This window comes from Nerophis lumbriciformis, linkage group LG20 (assembly GCF_033978685.3).
Source record: "Nerophis lumbriciformis linkage group LG20, RoL_Nlum_v2.1, whole genome shotgun sequence".
Classification (NCBI taxonomy): domain Eukaryota; kingdom Metazoa; phylum Chordata; class Actinopteri; order Syngnathiformes; family Syngnathidae; genus Nerophis; species Nerophis lumbriciformis.
In genome coordinates this window covers 14222868-14242500 of record NC_084567.2, presented here as the reverse complement: position 1 = coordinate 14242500, position 19633 = coordinate 14222868, and the positions used below count along the sequence as shown (strand labels likewise).

The following is a 19633-nucleotide window of genomic DNA, read 5'->3' as shown; positions in this document are numbered from 1 at the left end:
AATCTTTCATCCTCGCTCTTTCTCGGTTCGAATCGCTCTCGCTGCGGGTGGCCATGATTGTAAACAATGTGCAGATGTGAGGAGCTCCACAACCTGTGACGTCACGCACATATCGTCTGCTACTTCCGGTACAGGCAAGGCTTTTTTATCAGCGACCAAAAGTTGCGAACTTTATCGTCGATGTTCTCTACTAAATCCTTTCAGCAAAAATATGGCAATATCGCGAAATGATCAAGTATGACACATAGAATGGACCTGCTATCCTCGTTTAAATAAGAAAATCTCATTTCAGTAGGCCTTTAAATGTGTTAGTTGTCCCATGGCAGGCCGTGACGTGTGTTCAGACGCAATACTCACATAAAATACCCTCAATCGCATCATTCTGAATGAATTTAATGTTGGAAATCTTGACGTCAGCTCCTGTGGACTCAACAAAGGAGTCTCCGCTATATTTCTTTTCGATCACCACCTCATCAGGGAGTCCAAACCCTAGTAGGGATATGAATTAAAGTACAGTACAACAAAAATGTACTACCAAGTAAAAATACCATTTACCCTCGACAGTGATGGAGTCTGGAAGGAAGATGGCGCTGGAAACGCTGTACACTCCTGGCAGTACAAAGACCATGTCCCCGTGATGGCAAGAATCCACGGCTGAAACAGGGTCGCTATGGAACTACGCACACAAAGGAAAGAAAAAAAAACAGTTACTGTGTATACTGTGACACCTTAGTTGCCCTCAGAAGATTAAGTCATGTACTAAAAGTACAGTAGGGCTGGGCGATATGGCTGAAAACTGTATCACCTTTTTTATGTTGGTCAATATCCATAATTATTTATATTTTTTATGGCCTATGGAAAATAAGGACCAGGAGAAAAATATATCAAATGTAACCTCCCTCAGATTATAATGCCCTCGGCTTTAAGGCAGAAAGAAAAGAAAATGTCAACACGCGCATTAAAAATAATAGGAAGTTATATGGTCTGTGTAAAATTAATTCGGTCTGTTATTCTTATCGCTGGGTTGCAATCACGTGACATGGAGGCACTACTAGGATGCAGGCGAAGGTCTGGAGTCCCATCAGGCTACTCTTTATTTACCTGCATCAGTGCAGATTTGGGTCTATTTTGAAAGGCTTAGAGGCAAATATAACAGTGATTATGAAAATATTATGTCAAATGTGATGGAGTGCATTTATACAATCTTAAAAAAATATTTTTGAAAGATTTAAAGCATTTATCATCACCAAGACATTACTGCTCGCTACAACCTCACTTCACTTGACACAAACTGTATTTAGAGAAGAAAAAACTGGAGGCACATCATGTCTTTACATCTGAGGGGTCCACAAATTAAACAATCTGTGAAAGACAAAGTTGGACTTATTGGTGCGTCGCTAAGTGACGTATTTTAATTGACATAACGAGTGCTGCTGTGATCATGACGCTAATGAGAAAAAAGTTTGTTTGCAGTAGGGCTGGGCGATATATCGATATACTCGATATATCGCGGGTTTGTCTCTGTGGGATATAGAAAATGACTATCGTGATATTCGAGTATACGTTCTCACGCAGTTGCTTTTAGCTGCGGGCATTACACTACAGGCTCTTTTCACTCTTTCTTGTCTCTCCTTCTCACAGAGACATAAAACAAGCGCACCTTCTTACATATGTCACATACGTATACGCCCTCACGGAGCAGAGAGGTAGCGGCATGAGTAACATTAGCTGTGGTGCGAGTGGTAATACGAGAGAGAGAAGGTGCGAATCTGGTAACAAATGAAGGAATAATTAATTCCCAAGAAAAACAGCAGGGGGTCCATCGTCTGGCGGTGGTTTGGCTTCAAGTGGGAATATGTCGAACAGACAAATATAATTTGTCAAGTGTGGGGCAAAAGCGTTGCTACAAAAAGTAGCATTACTGCTAATATGTAGCATCATTTGAAAAGTCAACTGCTAGAGAATGAAGAGTGCTTGAAACATTGCATGTCAACATCTCCGTTCGGTGCCACACCAACAAAATGCCGAGGCAACCATTTCCACATAAACACCGTTTGAAAAAAAATAGTCAACAACAGAAGGAGATAACGTCCGCAGGAACCTACCACATAGCGAAGACATACACTATTTGATTTCCTATTATGCAGCTCATTTTTATTTGACAGTTATTTGAAATATCTTGTGTGACATCATGCACAAATGTGCAGTTTATTTGTTTTAAACTATTGTAGTGGCGTTCTGTATAAAAAGTGCACTTTAATTTAGTGTTGTTTTGATATGTCATCTTAGTGACATCATGCACAAAAGTGCACTAATAGCTTGTTTTAAAATGTCTCAGACAAACTTGCACTTTCTGTTTTGAAATGACATGAATGTTTGTGCCACTGCTTAATAACTGTTTAATAAATACAGGTTTGGTCAAATGACTTAGTTGTGATTTCCCTCTCTGCATGAAAGTTTAAAATGAGCATATATTAATGCAGTATGAACAAGAATGTTTTAATGTTGACACATAGAATCATCATACTGGTGTGATTATATGCATCAAGTGTTCATTCAAGGCTAAGGCAAAATATCGAGATATATATTGTGTTTCGTGACATGGCCTAAAAATATCGAGATATTAAAAAAAAGCCATATCGCCCAGCCCTACTGTCAAATTGATATTTTGTCTCATTATTTAGCTGTAGATGTCCCTGTTGTTCAGCAATGTTTGCTAGCGATATCAAGATTCAGTATATGCTGTTGAGATTTATTAATCTACTTTATTAATACTATGAGGAATATTTTCTTGATGCTAACAAATATCACTAAAGACGCTATAATGTGGTCATCTGTGTCCAATAAAGCACTTGTCTTTCCTGCATAACAACAACTAAGCTTTTAGTTTCTGTTATGAAAATGGAGAATGAAAATACGGTGGATTGGACCAACAATCAAATATTTATTAGTAGAACTTAACATGACGTTAGTTTATTTGCACAAGCAGGTCTTCTGGTTATATTTAGACATAGCAACCACAAAATAACACAATCTAATGTCCTTTCTTTACGTTTCGTTCTGCTCTCAAACACTACTAGTATAGTCGAGAATAAACTGGATTGCATCAAATAAAGTTTCTCAAACAAATCATATGTTCAAACAAACATCTTACAAAGTGATCACTGCAGACACGATCAATGTACAAACAGTGGTCGCAAATTGAGAAGCTCGCTCTTTTTTTTTTTTTTTTAAAGAACTTCAAGTCGCCTCCTTACTCGTCAAGCTCACTTCCCCCCTTCACAACAATAGCGCGGTGCGCCACGCATTCGGTCTGACTGCGCTTACAAAATAAAGTACCTTACACAAGCATAATGTACTTAAAGCACTTATTGATACATTTAAGCAATCATTATGCTTTGACCTAAAATATTCGATCAATATTGTCCAATAAATGTGAGGATTTTTGCATTTAATTAACATTTTATAAACTTTTATTTGACATACAAAGCACACAGTATGGTGGTAAAATAAGTGTAAAAGGTAAAAAACTTAATTAAAAACACTTGAAACAGAATAGTTTATATTGCTATTGTTATTTAAATGTATTGTTATTGCTATTATTATTATTTTACTTGTTGTGGTCTATTAGTTACTAATTTATATCCAGGTTTTTTTTTTAACTAGTTGAGTTTTGCTGGTACAATAAACACTGATGTTTTCAAATGAATAACTAATCGTGATTACAATATCAGTTAAAACAATTGCGATGATTATTTTCGCCATAATCATGAAGCCCTCCGGTAACCAAGCAACGCAGGAAGTGATCACTGATCAGTGGGCGTGACACGCCGACAGCCAATCAGGTAACAGTATCAAGTTTGGTCGTGTCATCTGGTGTTTCAATGTGATTTTACAATTTTGTTTCAACGGTCGGAGTGTTTTCCATGCTTGTGTTTCCTTTCTGCCTTGATAGGCATTGTAATCATAGAAAAATTACATTTCCAATCAAATATACGTTCTCCTCTGTCTCACGCTGCTGGTAGGATGGGCTTGCACCAGTTTCATTGCTTGTGGCTGGTGCGGCTCTCACTACACAGTAGCAGGAGTTGACTGGGCTTGACGTGCCGAGACAGCTTGTACACGACCCTATGTCTGTTTGGTCTCACGTGGTATGAGACTGTAACCCATTACCTGGAAGACAATAGACTAGGCGAGAGGACTAACAAGTCAACTCCAAAACTTTCCGAAACCAGAAATGGTGGAAGGTTAGGCTTGGGGCTAGCAACCCCTACCCATAAAAAATCCTTGCTACAGAAACGTTGACGAAAACCAAAAAATCCAATAGTCTTGGAAAGGAAGTCTCCTCGGTTATACAAACCAAAGAGAAATGACGATGCACTCGGAAAACCGTAAGGAGTCGGTGCGTCCGATTCTTCTGACCCCTAGACACTCCACTAACATTGCAACATGGAACGTCAGGACCATGTATGCAGGGGGAAAGACAGCAGTTATAGCGGAAGAGATGAGGAGATACAGAATATCTCTCCTGGGTCTGTGCAAAACCAGATGGCTCCAGTCGGGGCAGGTTAAACTGGTCATTGATGAGTCCATATTATATTCAGGGCACCCAGAAGACTCTGCACCACTTACAGAGGGTGTAGGATTCATGCTATCCAAAGAAGCTCAGAGGGCCCTCATCAGTTGGGAACCCATCAACTCAAGGATCATTACTGCAAAATTCCATACCACGCATAAGAAGATAAACCTTCAAGTAGTACAACGCTATGCCCCTACCAACGATGCAGAGGACGAAACGAAGGACAACTTTTACAATTTTCTATACCACATTCGTCAGACAAAGAAAGGAAAGGACATCATGGTCTTAATGGGGGACATGAATGCGAAAATAGGAGGAAATAACAATGGCTATGAGCTGATAATGGGAACGCAAGGGCTTGGAACAATGAATGTAAACGGAGAAAGGTTTGCTACAGCATGCCCAGACAACAGCTTGGTTATTGGAGGTTCCATTTTCCCACACAAGGACATCCACAAAGCAACATGGGTTTCTGCCAACCACACAAATGAAAACCAGATTGATCACATCTGCATTAGCCGGAAATTCAGGCGCTCACTGCTTGATGTCAGAGGTAGAAGAGAAGCTGACGCTGCATCTGACCACCACCTAGTCACAGCAAGGTTCCAGTTGAAATTGAAATGCATGAAACAAAGAGGAGGGAGGATCAAATTCAACATACAGCAATTCCAAGATATAGGCACTTTGGAACTATACCAAGTCACATTACACAACCGGTTTCAAGCACTACAGGACCAAACAACACAAGCACCAGGAACTGTAGAAGGGATTTAGGAAGGTTTGAAGACCACATGGAAGGAGACCTGTGCAGAAGTGGTAGGGAGAAAAAAGTCCACAAACAAACCTTGGCTATCCACAGAAACCCACAAGAAAGTGAGTGAGAGAAGGGAGTAAAATTAGGTAGTTAACAGATGCAGAACTAGAGCAGGAAAGGCAGCAGCACAAAGAGAATATGAAGTAGCAAACAAGAATGTGAAGAAGAGTGTCAGAAGGGTTGTAAAAATGAATGATGGGTTCTCACTTCTCTGTGAAGCACTTTACGTGTCTAGAAAAGCGCTATATAAATCTAAACCATTATTATTATTATTATTATTATTAAGGACAAAAATAAGTACATCGAGGATTTAGCACAGCAGGCAGAGGAAGCAGCAGGAAAGAATAATCTGAAAGAACTCTATCTAACCACAAAGATGCTCACCGGCAAATTTAAACAAACCCTAATGCATATTAAATACCGGTACACAAATGGTACCCTCCTCACACAAGGAAGATCAACTCCAGAGATGGACTGATCACTTTCAAGACCTACTCAACAGAGAGCCCCCTCAACTCACTGCAGATATTCCACCAGCTCCAATCATGCTTGAAATAAACTGCAACCCCCCACCAAACTGGAAATCAGGAAGGCCATCAAAGCCCTGAGAGCAGGAAAGGCAGAAGGGCCAGATGAGCTACCAGCAGAAGCTCTCAAAGCAGATATCGAAACATCCTCCAGCATGCTTTTCCATCTCATGCAAGCTATCTGAGAGGAAGAAAAAGTCCCATCAGACTGGAGAGATGGCAACATCATAAAGTTTCCAAAGAAAGGAGACCTCAGGGAGTGTAAAAAATACAGGGGAATTATGCTCCTCTCAACGCCATACTAGTAGAAAGGATGCGAAAATTGGTCGATGCACAACTGAGAGAAAACCAGGCTGGTTTCAGAAATGGAAGATCTTGTGCTGACCAAATTGCCTCCCTCAGGATTATAATAGAACAATCCATGGAATGAAACTCACCGGTATATATTAATTTCATAGACTTTGAAAAAGCGTTTGACAGTGTCGACCGTGAGACACTGTGGAAGCTGATGGCACACTATGGCATCCCACCGAAGCTCATCAACATCATTAAGAGCACCTACCAAGGGATGCGATGTCGTGTCTTACATGACGGATGCCCATCGGAGGCCTTCGAGGTCCTGACTGGGATGCGGCAAGGATGTCTGCTCTCGCCCTTCCTTTTCCTCCTCTGTATTGACTGGACCATGAACCAAACAACCAAAAACAGTAAAACCGGCATACAGTGGAGCCTTACCGAACAACTGGAGGACCTAGACTTTGCAGAAGATCTAGCTCTCCTGGCTCACACCTACCAACAGATGCAGGACAAATCACAAAAACTAGAAAGAGCCGCTGCATTTCTTGGGCTTAAGATCAATTCACAAAAAACAAAGGTCATGCGTATCAATAACAAGAACAATACACCAATAACAATTGACCATAATCAATTAGAGGAGGTAGTCAGTTTTACATACTTGGGGAGCATAATCAGTGTAGATGCAGGGGCAGATGAAGATGTCAAATCCAGAAAAGGGGAAGCAAGAACATCATTCAACATACTAAACAAAATATGGAGAGCAAAAAACATTTCGCTCAAAACCAAACTGAAAATCTTTAACTCAAATGTCAAATCCATCCTGCTGTATGGATCAGAAACATGGAAAACCACCAATAGCATACTCACTAAACTACAGACATTCATAAACCGTTGCCTCCGTCGGGTCCCAGGAGTCTACTGGCCAGACACCATCACCAATGCCAACCTGTGGGAACTCACCAAACAAGAACCAGTAGAATTGCAAATCAGGAAAAGGAAGTGGAGCTGGATAGGCCACACACTCAGAAAACCCAATAAATCAACCACCAAACAGGCACTAACATGGAACCCACAGGGAAAAATAAACAGAGAGACACCAAGAACAACCTGAAGAAGAAGCACAAACCAGGAGATGAGGGCTGAGGGGCTGTCATGGCAACAACTCGACCGAAGGGCACAAGACCGGAATGGATGGAAGGCTTTCGTCGACGGCCTATGTTCCTCAGGGAATACTAAGGCCTAAGTAAGTAATACGTTCTCCTGCTCGTTATTTTCCATAAGTCATAAAAAATATCAATAGTTATCATCACGACATATATAGTTTCCAGCCCTGCGCTTGACAGCCCTCACACTGTCACTCGTGTGACAAAAGGCCGCACTGTCGAGTACCTACTTGGATCAGAGTGTCTTCAGAAGAAAAGTCAGACAAGAGTCGGTCGTTGAGGAGGGAGAGGAGCTGGTTGGTGGTGCAGGAGGCCGTGACCACATGGACCACCTTGATGCCTGATTCCCTTTGCCCACGACTTTGGATGAACTGATGTCGAGCGTTCCCTTTGTAGCCTAGCACATACCTGGAGTTGCAAAAAAAATAATATAAGAACAATGGATGGCTTGATTTTGCCTATCATTTACAATCCCTATCTAAGACAAGAACATATAATGTAATGGGGAGTCGCTCTATTCCTTGACGTCACGTCCTGTCCATTAAATACGCTTGGTGGCCAAGCTACAGTAGCTCTGTTCTCAATAGGTACGACGCGCCATTTAGCCTTTCTCCAAGAATAAATGCCCTGTGCTTGTGTTGTTGTCGGATGTACGAATCGTTGAAATCGCGAAAAGGATAAACGTTTCTCCAGAGTTCATTGAGAGGTCATCAAAAAGGGCGAGCAAGCGGAGAGCAAGATTTATGAAAGACGACGAGAAAAGTAGTTCACACTCCAGTCCGAGGGAGCAGAGTGGAAGACTGCACGAGTTTGCAGTGATCACTTCGTTAAAGATTTGTTTGATATACCGTAATTTTCGGACTGTAAGGCGCACTTAAAATCCTTTCATTTTCTCAAAACTCGACAGTGCACCTTATAACCCGGTGCACCTATTGTATGGAATCATTTTGGTTGTGCTTACTGACCTCTAAGCTATTTTATTTGGTACATGGTGAAATGACAAGTGTGACCAGTAGATGGCAGTCACACATAAGAGATACGTGTACGTGACTCAAGTAAACAACACAAAATTCCATATGTTCCACTGAAAATATAGAACATTACACACGGCGCTCAAAAATCCATCAAAATGTTTTAGTACGACTTTGGGAAGCTATGAAGCCGCACCGCTTGATTATTGTATTATTATGGTGTGTGTATAAGGTAAGACATATTATCTGGCGTTTTGTTCGCAATAGTATGCAAAAGCAACTTTTCTTACCTTCTGGTACCTGCAGATCTGTATTTGGGATCTGCATAAGTCCTGAAAATTTGTGCGAGTTCGCCTTTGTAGTCCGTGACAACACCGTAGTCGATAAGCTTCTTCTTTTTCTCTATCTTCTTGTTATGGAACATTCATTCTCCGCTGTTGCCATTTCTAATATAAAGTAATGTAAAGTTCTTACTTATATCTGTCAGTAAAGTCGTCATGAAAGCGCTAAAACATACCGGTGTAGTGAGTTTACATAATTCACCAAAGGAACTTTAGTTATTAGAGAGTTCCGGTCGGACGTTTTTTTTCACGGGACATATTTCTCGACTATTTCCGGATGAGGAGATGCTGCTTAGTTATTGATTGAAGTAAAGTCTGAATGTCATTAAAACAGTTAGCTCCATCTTTTGACACTTCTTCCACTCCCGTCCTTGCACGCTACACCGCTACGACAAAGATGACGGAGAAAAGACGCTGCCGAAGGTGAGCCACGTAAATAAGACCGCCCACAAAACAGCGCATACTGAAGCGACTGTCAGAAAGCGACTTGAAAATGATCTGTAAAACATCATCTATGCAACATTTTGACCAAGGAACCACCATTACATGTTATGTAGACCACAAGGAAGTGTTTTACATTTAGAAAAAAAAATAAAACAATATGACTCCTTTAATGCGGCCATAATCCGGTGCGCCTTTTGTATGAAAATAGACCTGACTAAACCCGCTCATTGGCAGGACGCCTTTTAATTTGGTGCGCCTTATGGTCCGGAAAATACGGTACTTTTAACGGTTATTATTTCCCATTTAAGTATAATTTTGACATTGTTTGTACTTCATAAAATGGTAATGGAGGGTTTTGAAGTTGTTGTTTTTTAGAATCCCCCCCAAAAAAGACGTGTGTTCTTGTCTCTCATAAAGACTGTGAACGATGGGCAAAATTCCAAAATAAGTGCAGTTCTGCTTTAAAGGAGTTTGGAGAGCAGTGACTTACCTTAACAATGGGTTCTCAATGATCTTCAACTTGCGTTTGAAGGTTTCCACCGTGTCATAGAGCTTCAGGCCCTCCACCATGCTCACATTATCCAGCTCCGAGTCGGAATCGCCGCCTAGGCTGCCGCGCAGCACTGAAAACTCATGGAAGCAGCGCTCACACTTCTTCAGCAACATCTTGTACTCTGACACAAGACCTGCCGGGACTCTCTCCTCCAAGATGTCATAGTGACTGCGGCGAGACAAATGAGAAAATAAGATTGACAAATACTTGTACATTTCATGTACACTCGCAGTTTCTTTTGAAGCATAATCTACTTTATTTACCCTTTGAACTGGCAGCCCGAGGGGCCGAATGACACCATATCGGGCCCCAGGTTTAGTTCAAAACTTGGGAGAAAAATATTTTTGCAGCAAATTCCTAAATACACTAAAATGCTTGTGTTGTATATTGGCAGATCCTTGATTGTTTTAATGTATTATGTAATGCATATATACATATATATATATATATATATATATATATATATATATATATATATATATATATATATATATATATATATATATGTACAGTAGTTGAATCAATGTTATTTCAATGTTGACAATATAGTTGAATCAACGTTGAGTCAATGTCAGAATTTGTTGAAAAATCAACATTGTTTCAATGTTAATCATAACAAGCACTTTCAATGCTTTTTTTTTTTTGCTATCTAGGTTACGTTGACATTTGAACCTTGCTAGCAAACATAGAACACTGGGTCCTAACTTGTAATTTACATAACTGAGGCGTTCCTCAAGGCTCCACTTTAAGTTCTCTCCTTTTTGACAGTTAAACATGTTTTTGTAATGTGATTAATGTAACTAAGGTGTTACTGTAGTCATTAGTTCAACCTATCTATTATAGTAGTGGTGCTCCTCAAGGCTCCATTTTAGGCCCTCTCTTTTTCCTCATTTGTGCAAGTTAAGTTAAAAATAAACTTTGTAAAAACCCTACATGGAGATAATCTTTGACTGGCTTTTTTTTGGCGAAGCTCCTTAAAAACAGCAAAATGCTCCTGTAAAGCTGACAAAATAAACAGACCAAAAATCACATGTCTACTGTAGAAAACGCTGGTTACCAAAATGAAAAAAAGTTGTGGAACTTTATAATCGACTGACCTGAAGTTGATCTAGAGATTTAAAAAAAAAAAAAAAAAAAGTATATGTGACTTATTTTAAACATTTTTATGACTAAGGCCCTTCCGGAATCCCGGGATCAAACTTGAAGGGAGGAAAAATATCAAAATGGCCCCTAAATGATTGCATTTTTCAGTGTGCGGCCCTCAATGACAAAAGTTTGGACACCCCTAATCTAGAGATTTAAGCGATGAAAGATGTTTTTATTTACCGGTAATGTATGACTTATATTGAACACTTTTATGAGTGGGAGCCTTTTCAGTCCCGAAGAGTTTTAGTGGGATTTTTTTCATAATGATTTATTGACCTATTTAAGGAGCCAATTACTTCACATCAAACATTCCACTTAAAAAAAAATTGGAGAAAATATTGCATAATTTGTGTTCTTGCCCAAAAAAACTGGGTTTTAACAAATAGGGCACAAAACATTTTTAAAAAACGTTATATCGGCATATAGACCTGAAGTTGATGTAGACATTTAAGTGTTGAATAAAAAAAAAAGTGATTTATTTTTAAAACATTTTTATGACTGAGACTTTTCTGGATCCCAGGGACCAAACTTGAAGGGAGGTAAGGTAAAAACATTCTATATATTATAATGTTTTTTAAAATGAAAAATATCAAAATGGTCCCTGCATGAAATACATTTTTCAGTGTGTGGCCCTCAGAGGAAAAAGTTTGGACACCCCTGATCTAGAGACTTAAGCGTTGAAAGTTTAACAAAAAAAAATGTATGACTTATTTTTAACACTTTTATGAGTGGGAACCTTTTAGGTCCTGAGGAGTTTTAGTGGGATTTTTTTTAAATCATGAATTATTGACCTATATATAAGGCTTCAATTACTTCACATTAAGCTTTGAAAAAATGGGGAAATTTTGTGTTTTTGCCATAAAAGACAGGGTTTTGACAAAAAGGGTATAAAACATAAAACAAAAATTACTTTATATCGGCAAATAGACTTTAAGGTGATTTAAACATTTAAGCGTTGAATTTAAAAAAAAATCTATTATTTTTATGACAAACCTTTGTGAGTCCCCGGGACCAAACTTTAGAGGAGCCCTAAAGGTAAAAACAATCTTTATATTATGTTTTTTTTAAATGAAAAATATCAAAATGGTTTCATGCTTTCATTTTTCAGTGTGCAAATATTGCATGTATTAATAATAACCTACATGCAAATATTGCATTTATCAATAATAATCTACATGCAAATATTGCATGCATTAATAATGATCTACATGCAAATATCGCGTGCATTATTAATAATCTACATAGAAATATTGCATGTATTAATAATAATCTACATGCAAATATTGCAATTATTAATAATAATCTACATGCAAATACTGCATGTATTATTAATAATCTACATTCAAATATTGCATGTATTAATAATAATCTACATGCAAATATTGCAATTACTAATAATAATCTACATGCAAATACTGCGTGTATTTTAATATAATCTACATGCAAATATTGCATGTATTAATAATACTCTACATGCATATACTGCATATATTAATAATAATCTACTTACAAATATTGCATGTATTAATAATAATCTACATGAAAATATTGCATTTATTAATAATAATCTACATGCAAATATTGCATGTATCAATAATGATCTACATGCAAATAATGCATTCATCAATAATAATCTACATGCAAATATTGCATGTAATAATAATACTCTACATGCAAATACTGCATATATTAATAATAATCTACTTACAAATATTGCATGTATTAATAATAATCTACATGCAAATATTGAATGTATTAATAATAATCTACATGCAAATATTGCATGTATTAATAATGGTAAATGGGTTATACTTGTATAGCGCTTTTCTACCTTCAAGGTACTCAAAGCGCTTTGACACTATTTCCACATTCACCCATTCACACACGCATTCACACACTGATGGTGGGAGCTGCCATGCAAGGCCCTAACCACAACCAGTAATAATAATAATCTATATGCAAATATTGCATGTATTAATAATAATCTACATGCAAATATTGCATGTATTAATAATAATCTACATGCAAATATTGCATGTATTAATAATAATCTACATGCAAATATTGCAAGTATTAATAATAATCCTACTTGGCAGAAGTAGGATTATTACTTCTGGAAGCACCCAGCTGTAAGAAACAGTTTCATACAAGGAGCACTCACAGTCTCAGACGAGGCTCAACACATCGGACAAAATAGTCAAAGTCATCGTCCCCATCTTCTTCATCCCAAAGCCTCCAGACATGCGTGTAGAAGAACCTGAACAGACAGTGTAGACAGAACACCTCCATTATTGCCTTTGACTGTGAACTAAAAACAATTCCCAGAGAGATTGATTCAAAAAAAGAGGTGTAGAACCATACCTGAGGTGCTCAAGTCCGAGGGCGGTCTGGTCATAGTCCCCGGACTCATCGTACACCACCTGCAGGTCCTTTAGGGGGACCTTGTGCCGAGTGGCCTCCAGCAGAGCGCTCATGGTTTCCTCGTTGATGTCGCATCCTTGAGCCGCACACTGCAGAGGAAGAACCAGCTTCACGCAAGCCTTGAGGTCACTGAAGTCTACATCGTGAACCTGGGAGAGTGGCATCCCGTTAGTTCTGGAACCACACGTTATGAGAGAAGGACAGCAGGAATCTTCATTCTCTAACAAAAGTTTAAAAAAGGAAAATGTACGACTTATTTTTAAAACCTTTATGAGTGGGACCCTTTTGGATCCCCAAGAGTTTTAGTGGGGGGTTTTCAAATCATGAATTATTGACCTATAGAAGGCTCCAATTACCTCACATCAAATATTCCACTTAAAAAAAATTGGGTAGAATATTGCATATTTTGTGTTTTTGCCATAAAAGACTGGGTTTGCGAAAAATCGCATAAAACATTAAAAAATAATAATTTTATATCAGCAGATGGACCAGAAGTTGTTCTAGACATTTAAGCGTTAAATTATTTAAAAAAAAATGTTAAAACATTTTTATGACTGAGACCGTTCTGGGTCCCCGGGACCAAACTTGAAGAAGGCCTAAAGGTAAAAAAATATATATTTATATTGTCTTGGTTTTCAAAATGAAAAATATTGAAATGGCCCCTGAATTATTTTATTTTTCAGTGTCTCAGTGGAAAAAGTTTGATCTAGAGAGTTTAAATTGAAAGTAAAAAAAAAAACAAGTATGACTTATTTTTAACACATTTTTTAACACCTTGGTGTACCCAAGAGTTTGAGGGATTTTTTTTATCATGAATTATTGACCTATAGAAGGCTCCAATTACTTGACATCAAATATTACATTTTATGCCATAAAAAACAGGGTTTTGACAAAAGGGGCATAACACCTAAAAGTTGATTTAAGTGTTGAATTTAAAAAATAAAAAATAAAAAAAATATAAAAAATTGTGTGTATATATATATATATATATATATATATATATATATATATATATATATATATATTAGGGCTGCAATTAACGAGTAATTTGATAATCGATTAATCTGTCGATTATTACTTCGATTAATCGATTAATAATCGGATAAAAGAGACAAACTACATTTCTATCCTTTCCAGTATTTTATTGAAAAAAAACCAGCATACTGGCACCATACTTATTTTGATTATTGTTTTCTCAGCTGTTTGTACATGTTGCAGTTTATAAATAAAGGTTTATAAAAAAAATAAAAATTAAAAAAAATAAAAATAAAATTGCCTCTGCGCATGCGCATAGCATAGATCCAAAGAATTGATGACTAAATTAATCGGCAGCTATTTTTATAATCGATTTTAATCTATTTAATCGATCAGTTGTTGCAGCCCTAATATATACTGTATATATATATATATATATATATATATATATATATATATATATATATATATATATTATTATTTTTTTTAATTTTTTTTTTAAACAATTTACCCCCCCAAAAAAACAAGCAAACACACTGAAAATGTGTTTTATTGTTTGTGCTACGGTGCCATCTTTTGGACGAGTTTGCTTATTGCAGGTGATAGTGTCCTTCCATTTAGTTCTTTGAACCGGAAGCAAAAGTGCCGTTCAGTCTTATAGCCATTAATAGCGTTTCTACTCGAATTGATCCTTCATCCATCACTCCAGATATTTGTAAGTTTTACAATATAACTAAAACAATTTTTACTCACTAAACCGTCCCACGTGTGACGTCTGTGGGGAGTGTTTTCGTGCATATTTGTGCGTGGTATCGTATTGTAATGACGCTAGCGTCGTTAGCATTAGCTAATATGCTAAAACAAGTACCAGTGTCTGTGTTAGTATTATTACCTTACAATGGCATTATTTTTGTATTGTTTCACTTACACAAATTCCTCAGTAAATTCACCAAAATGTCAGTGTGGAGTTTTTGAGTCTGTTTAGCTGATTAGAGAGCTTGCGCAGCTAGTGGGTCCATGACAATGACTTCTGTTTTGTTTGATCCGCCGTTTTACTGCTGTGTTGCAGTGACCGTTGGGCAACAATTAAGGTAAGAAAATAAACATTTACATAATATTTCTGTGTAGATAACTTATTTTACAACGTATATATCTGCGACTTATATGTGGAATATGTGTATAATATGTGGAAAAATATATTTTCTTCTAAAATTTAGTGGGTGCGGCTTATATACCGGTGTGCTCTGAAGTCCGTAAAAAAACGGTAGTTGACAAATGAGCAGAAAACAAGTAAAAATTAAATGTTTTCGGAAGTCACATTAGTGTACCACCACTCCTGTCTCAGACTGCTCGCCCACACGATCTTCTTAGCAAAAGTCGAAGCAAATGTCCCGCAAATCTTCCAAGCGCAATAATTCCATTGACAAAATGTTAACTTTGATTGCAAAAAAATCCTTGAAATTGGCACGAATGTGCCAGAACTAATACTAGAACTGGACCCATGTTTACTTCCAGAAACCCTGCGGCACATGTGCGGGTCGGATTGCCTTCACATTAGATGTGAACGACTATGTAAATAGATGGTATTTGATAAAAAAAATAAAAATTGGACATTACATCCTGCAGTGTGTCAATAAGTAAATTAATGGAATAACAAATGAAGTCTAAATACTTTAAATTGGATAAATTGCTAAGTCAGCGTGTTTGTTTTCTTCTTCTCTCAATTCAAACAGGGAGAAAGGGGTCTTAATCTGTGCATCGCTCTCAGCACTTGAGCACCTTTATTTCACAGTGGCATGACCTGAACGCAGTGAGCCCTCTTTACAGCCATTCACAATCTTTGTCTCGGTAGGAAGTTCCGCAAAGTCACAACATTTAGGAAGAAAAACATGATAGCATAGCCAAATGTCCCGCTGTGGGAATATTTCATCCTCAAACCGGATGGGCAATATAAGCCCATCAACATGGACGAATAAGCGAGAATGCAGTGTTGGCGGAAAAAAAAAAGTTTTTCTAACTGGAAAACAACGCACTTTCAATATTTTTTGGAAGTTACATTTATGCTAACAGAAATAAGTCCAGTTTATTTGTTTACGATAAAGTTATTTACCTTCCCATTACGGTAAAATGATAAACAATTCTACAGTCAAGAGAAATAAAAGTTGATATCCTTTTAAAATGTTACGTGCATTATTATTTATAAACACTGTAAAGCTTTGATTTGGTTATTTCTTCAGTTTAAGAGCATAATGTAGAGAAGGTAGTGTCCAAAGTGTGGCCCCAGGTATATTGTTGAAATAAAATCAAACAAAAAGTAAAAATGTGAGAAAAAGGCGCAAAAAGACATAATGTAGTAAAAAAAAAAAAAAAAGAAGCTTAAATTTTGGTAATTAATAACTAGCGGTGTACCGATATATTGATATTGAGCAAAATAAGTTGACAACAGCTGAGCACACAATAGCACACTAGCCGTAAGTGTCCTAACATCTGTCAATATGAACAAATATCAATTCATATCAAATACAACATTTCCAAGGCGGCAAAGTGTATCCAGTAACAAACGTCTCCGCGTCACATAAACCGGGAGTGAAACGACTGATCACCCTTAACAATTTAAAATAAAAGACAAACATATTTAAACACACACAAAAAATTTTTTTTTGCTCTTATGAAGCCAGAACAATATTTGATGTTTCTTCTGCCGAAAACGTATATTGTGTATCTATTTATTTTAGTTATTAAAAAAGACAACTTTTTTAAAAGTACTTTTTGAGCACATTCAACAATACCGCGATCATTTTGGTCATGATAACTTTCACAATAGCTTCAGTTAGTCATTTTGTTTTGTTTGTGTATATTTGAGGGGTCCTCCACCTCCTTAATCGAAGACAAAACCCATTTAATTTATTTTGGTTGGGATTTTTATTCAAGTGCAAAATCATGCTTACAGGCAGTACATTTTATTTTTACTCAACCTGGCATTTAAGTGTTAAAATATACGAGAAATATGATGGTGTACTACCATGATTAAAATGTGCTGCCATTAAATCAACGGCCAATTTGCTCTCAAAAAAACCCAATGGCAATACTATCTTTTGTCGGCAATCATTTGTAAGTCAATATATCACTGGGCAAAGTTTGTTATCGGCCCAGGCCTAAGCATAAATCAATTCCAGATCGTTGATAATCAATATGTTAGTGTTTCTCTGTTTGACTCATTACACTTGATCAAACTTCTTCGAACATTCACACTACTAAATAATACAAGTATGTCTCATTTGTGCTGAGATTGTATCGGACTGATACTATCGTACACGAACCATAAAGTTCGACCTTTAAATATACATAATTTCTGTTTATAGCAAAATGGCCCCTGCATGCTTTGACTGTTCAGTATGCGGCCCTTGGTGGAAAAAGTCTGGACAAAAACTTTGAGTCCGTCTGCAGAAAGCTAAATATTTACACTATAAATGATTGCATTTGCAGTATCCAATATGTATAACATGTAAAAATGACAATTTGAGATCAAATTTAGTTTTTTTCTTCACAAAATGGTGCGGGGTATAGGAGCCGTCTCACCTCCACCAGGACATCAAAAAAGTCCGCAGACCACAAGGCTCGCCACCCGGATGGTTGCATGACTTTGGTCAAGTAATCCGCCGTGAAGGCCTTGACCTCGGAGGGCTTGCAGTCACCTGATCGGGGAAGAAAATGAACGTTACTGGATGACAGCTCGTTGGTGGTAGGTTCCAGCTGGAAAGAAATCCCCGCAGACGGACAAGTCACGAGTCAGCAAGGTGTATTTTTTTCTGAAATATCACGAAGATGCTCTCTGTGAGAGCTGGCCAGATCAAGTTGGTTGTTGATAAAGTGCCTCCCCGGTTCATCTTTATAAGATTTACGTGACAATACAAGTTTTCCCCTGGGCTGCCAAGATACCGGTGGGGGCGTGGCTAATATGACATCATCATAATTTTTTTCTTATATAATATCGTTTTATTCTATTGTTCAATTGTTGTACATTCTAGAGACGTCTCAAGTCCTTTTAATCACCCCTTCTTTACTAAAAACGACTGGCAACAAATTTTGCATCTTGTTTTGGGGTTATTGTAGACGACGGGGGGCAAACTCATTTTAGATCGAGGGCCACATGGAGCAAGATCTACTCCCAAGTGGTCCGGACTGGTAAAACCACGGCATGATAACTTAAAAATAAAGACAACTTCAGATTGTTTTCTTTGTTTAGAAATAGAACAAGCACATTCTGAAAATGTCATTCTGAAAACAACAACATAATGTTGTTGTTGTTGTTTTTTTATAAATACATGTTGCGGTTAATAGTATGCTATCTTTATTTGTCGTTATTTATTCTTTCTGAATAAATAATGTGATAATGTTCATCAGTCAACTCATTGGTGTTAATTTTCAATATATCAAGATAAAAAAATTATATCAAAATCACATTACAGGAAGTTATTTATGCCTCGTGGTTAGAGTGTCCGCCCTGAAATCGGTAAGTTGTGAGTTCAAACCCCGGCCAGATCACGCCAAAGACTATAAAAATGGGACCCATTACCTCCCTGCTTGGCACTCAGCATCAAGGGTTGGAATTGAGGGTTAAATCACCAAAAATTATTCCAGGGCGCGGCCACCGCTGCTGCCCACTGCTCCCCTCACCTCCCAGGGGGTGAACAAGGGGATGGGTCAAATGCAGAGGACACATTTCACCACACCTGGTGTGTGTGTGACAATCATTGGTACTTTTACTTCTACCAGTCATTTTCCTCGACTGGTGCCCTAACGTGTGTTTTTTTTTTTTTTTTTTACATATGTAGCATCATCTACAAAGATACAAAGAATTGCTATTGCGACATCTAGTGGACACATTTAGAACAGCAGTTTCTTTCATTCCAAAATTTCGTCTCATTTTTATACTTAGCAAACTTGTAAAGCGGGCCGGATAAAACCCGTTCGTGGGCCTGATCCGGCCAGCGGGCCGTACGTTTGACACCCCTGCTGTAGACTGTACTCGTGTTCAGAGACTCTTTACATATGTCCCTCCGCGTCAAAAACGCAAGCCACAGAGAGCCTGACGTCACACTTGCTTCACGCTGCTGGAAATCTATCACTCCTTAAAAGGGGAACTGCACTTTTTGGGGAGGAATGTTGCCTATCAATCGCAATCATTAAGAGAGACAAAAAGACATAATTATTTTTTTTGCATTCTAAAAATCTCATCTTGGTGCCGAGCAAAGCAGCTAATGTTAGAAATCCATTCTACCTCTAAATCCCTTTAAAATTCATTCAAAACCCGGCAACAATACTTCATTTACATTCTGTAACCTGTATAACAACCAAACTGTGGCAACATTGTTATTATAAGAGTGAACAACACTGAGGAA

The 19633-nt window shown here is 37.7% G+C and overlaps 1 protein-coding gene across 2 annotated transcripts in view; it reads right to left on the bottom strand.

Moving 5' to 3' along the window:
* shcbp1 (SHC SH2-domain binding protein 1) overlaps positions 1–19633 on the bottom strand; it is a 42205-nt gene that overhangs the window by 14571 nt on the left and 8001 nt on the right. For both annotated transcript variants that reach the window (XM_061981039.1, XM_061981041.1), the window contains exons 3-9: positions 17811–17926; positions 13197–13405; positions 12997–13092; positions 9627–9857; positions 7611–7788; positions 556–676; positions 358–489 (exon numbers count right to left, since the gene is read on the bottom strand). In XM_061981039.1, the coding sequence (XP_061837023.1) occupies positions 358–489; positions 556–676; positions 7611–7788; positions 9627–9857; positions 12997–13092; positions 13197–13405; positions 17811–17926 (1083 nt within the window). The remainder of the gene's footprint in view (positions 1–357; positions 490–555; positions 677–7610; positions 7789–9626; positions 9858–12996; positions 13093–13196; positions 13406–17810; positions 17927–19633) is intronic.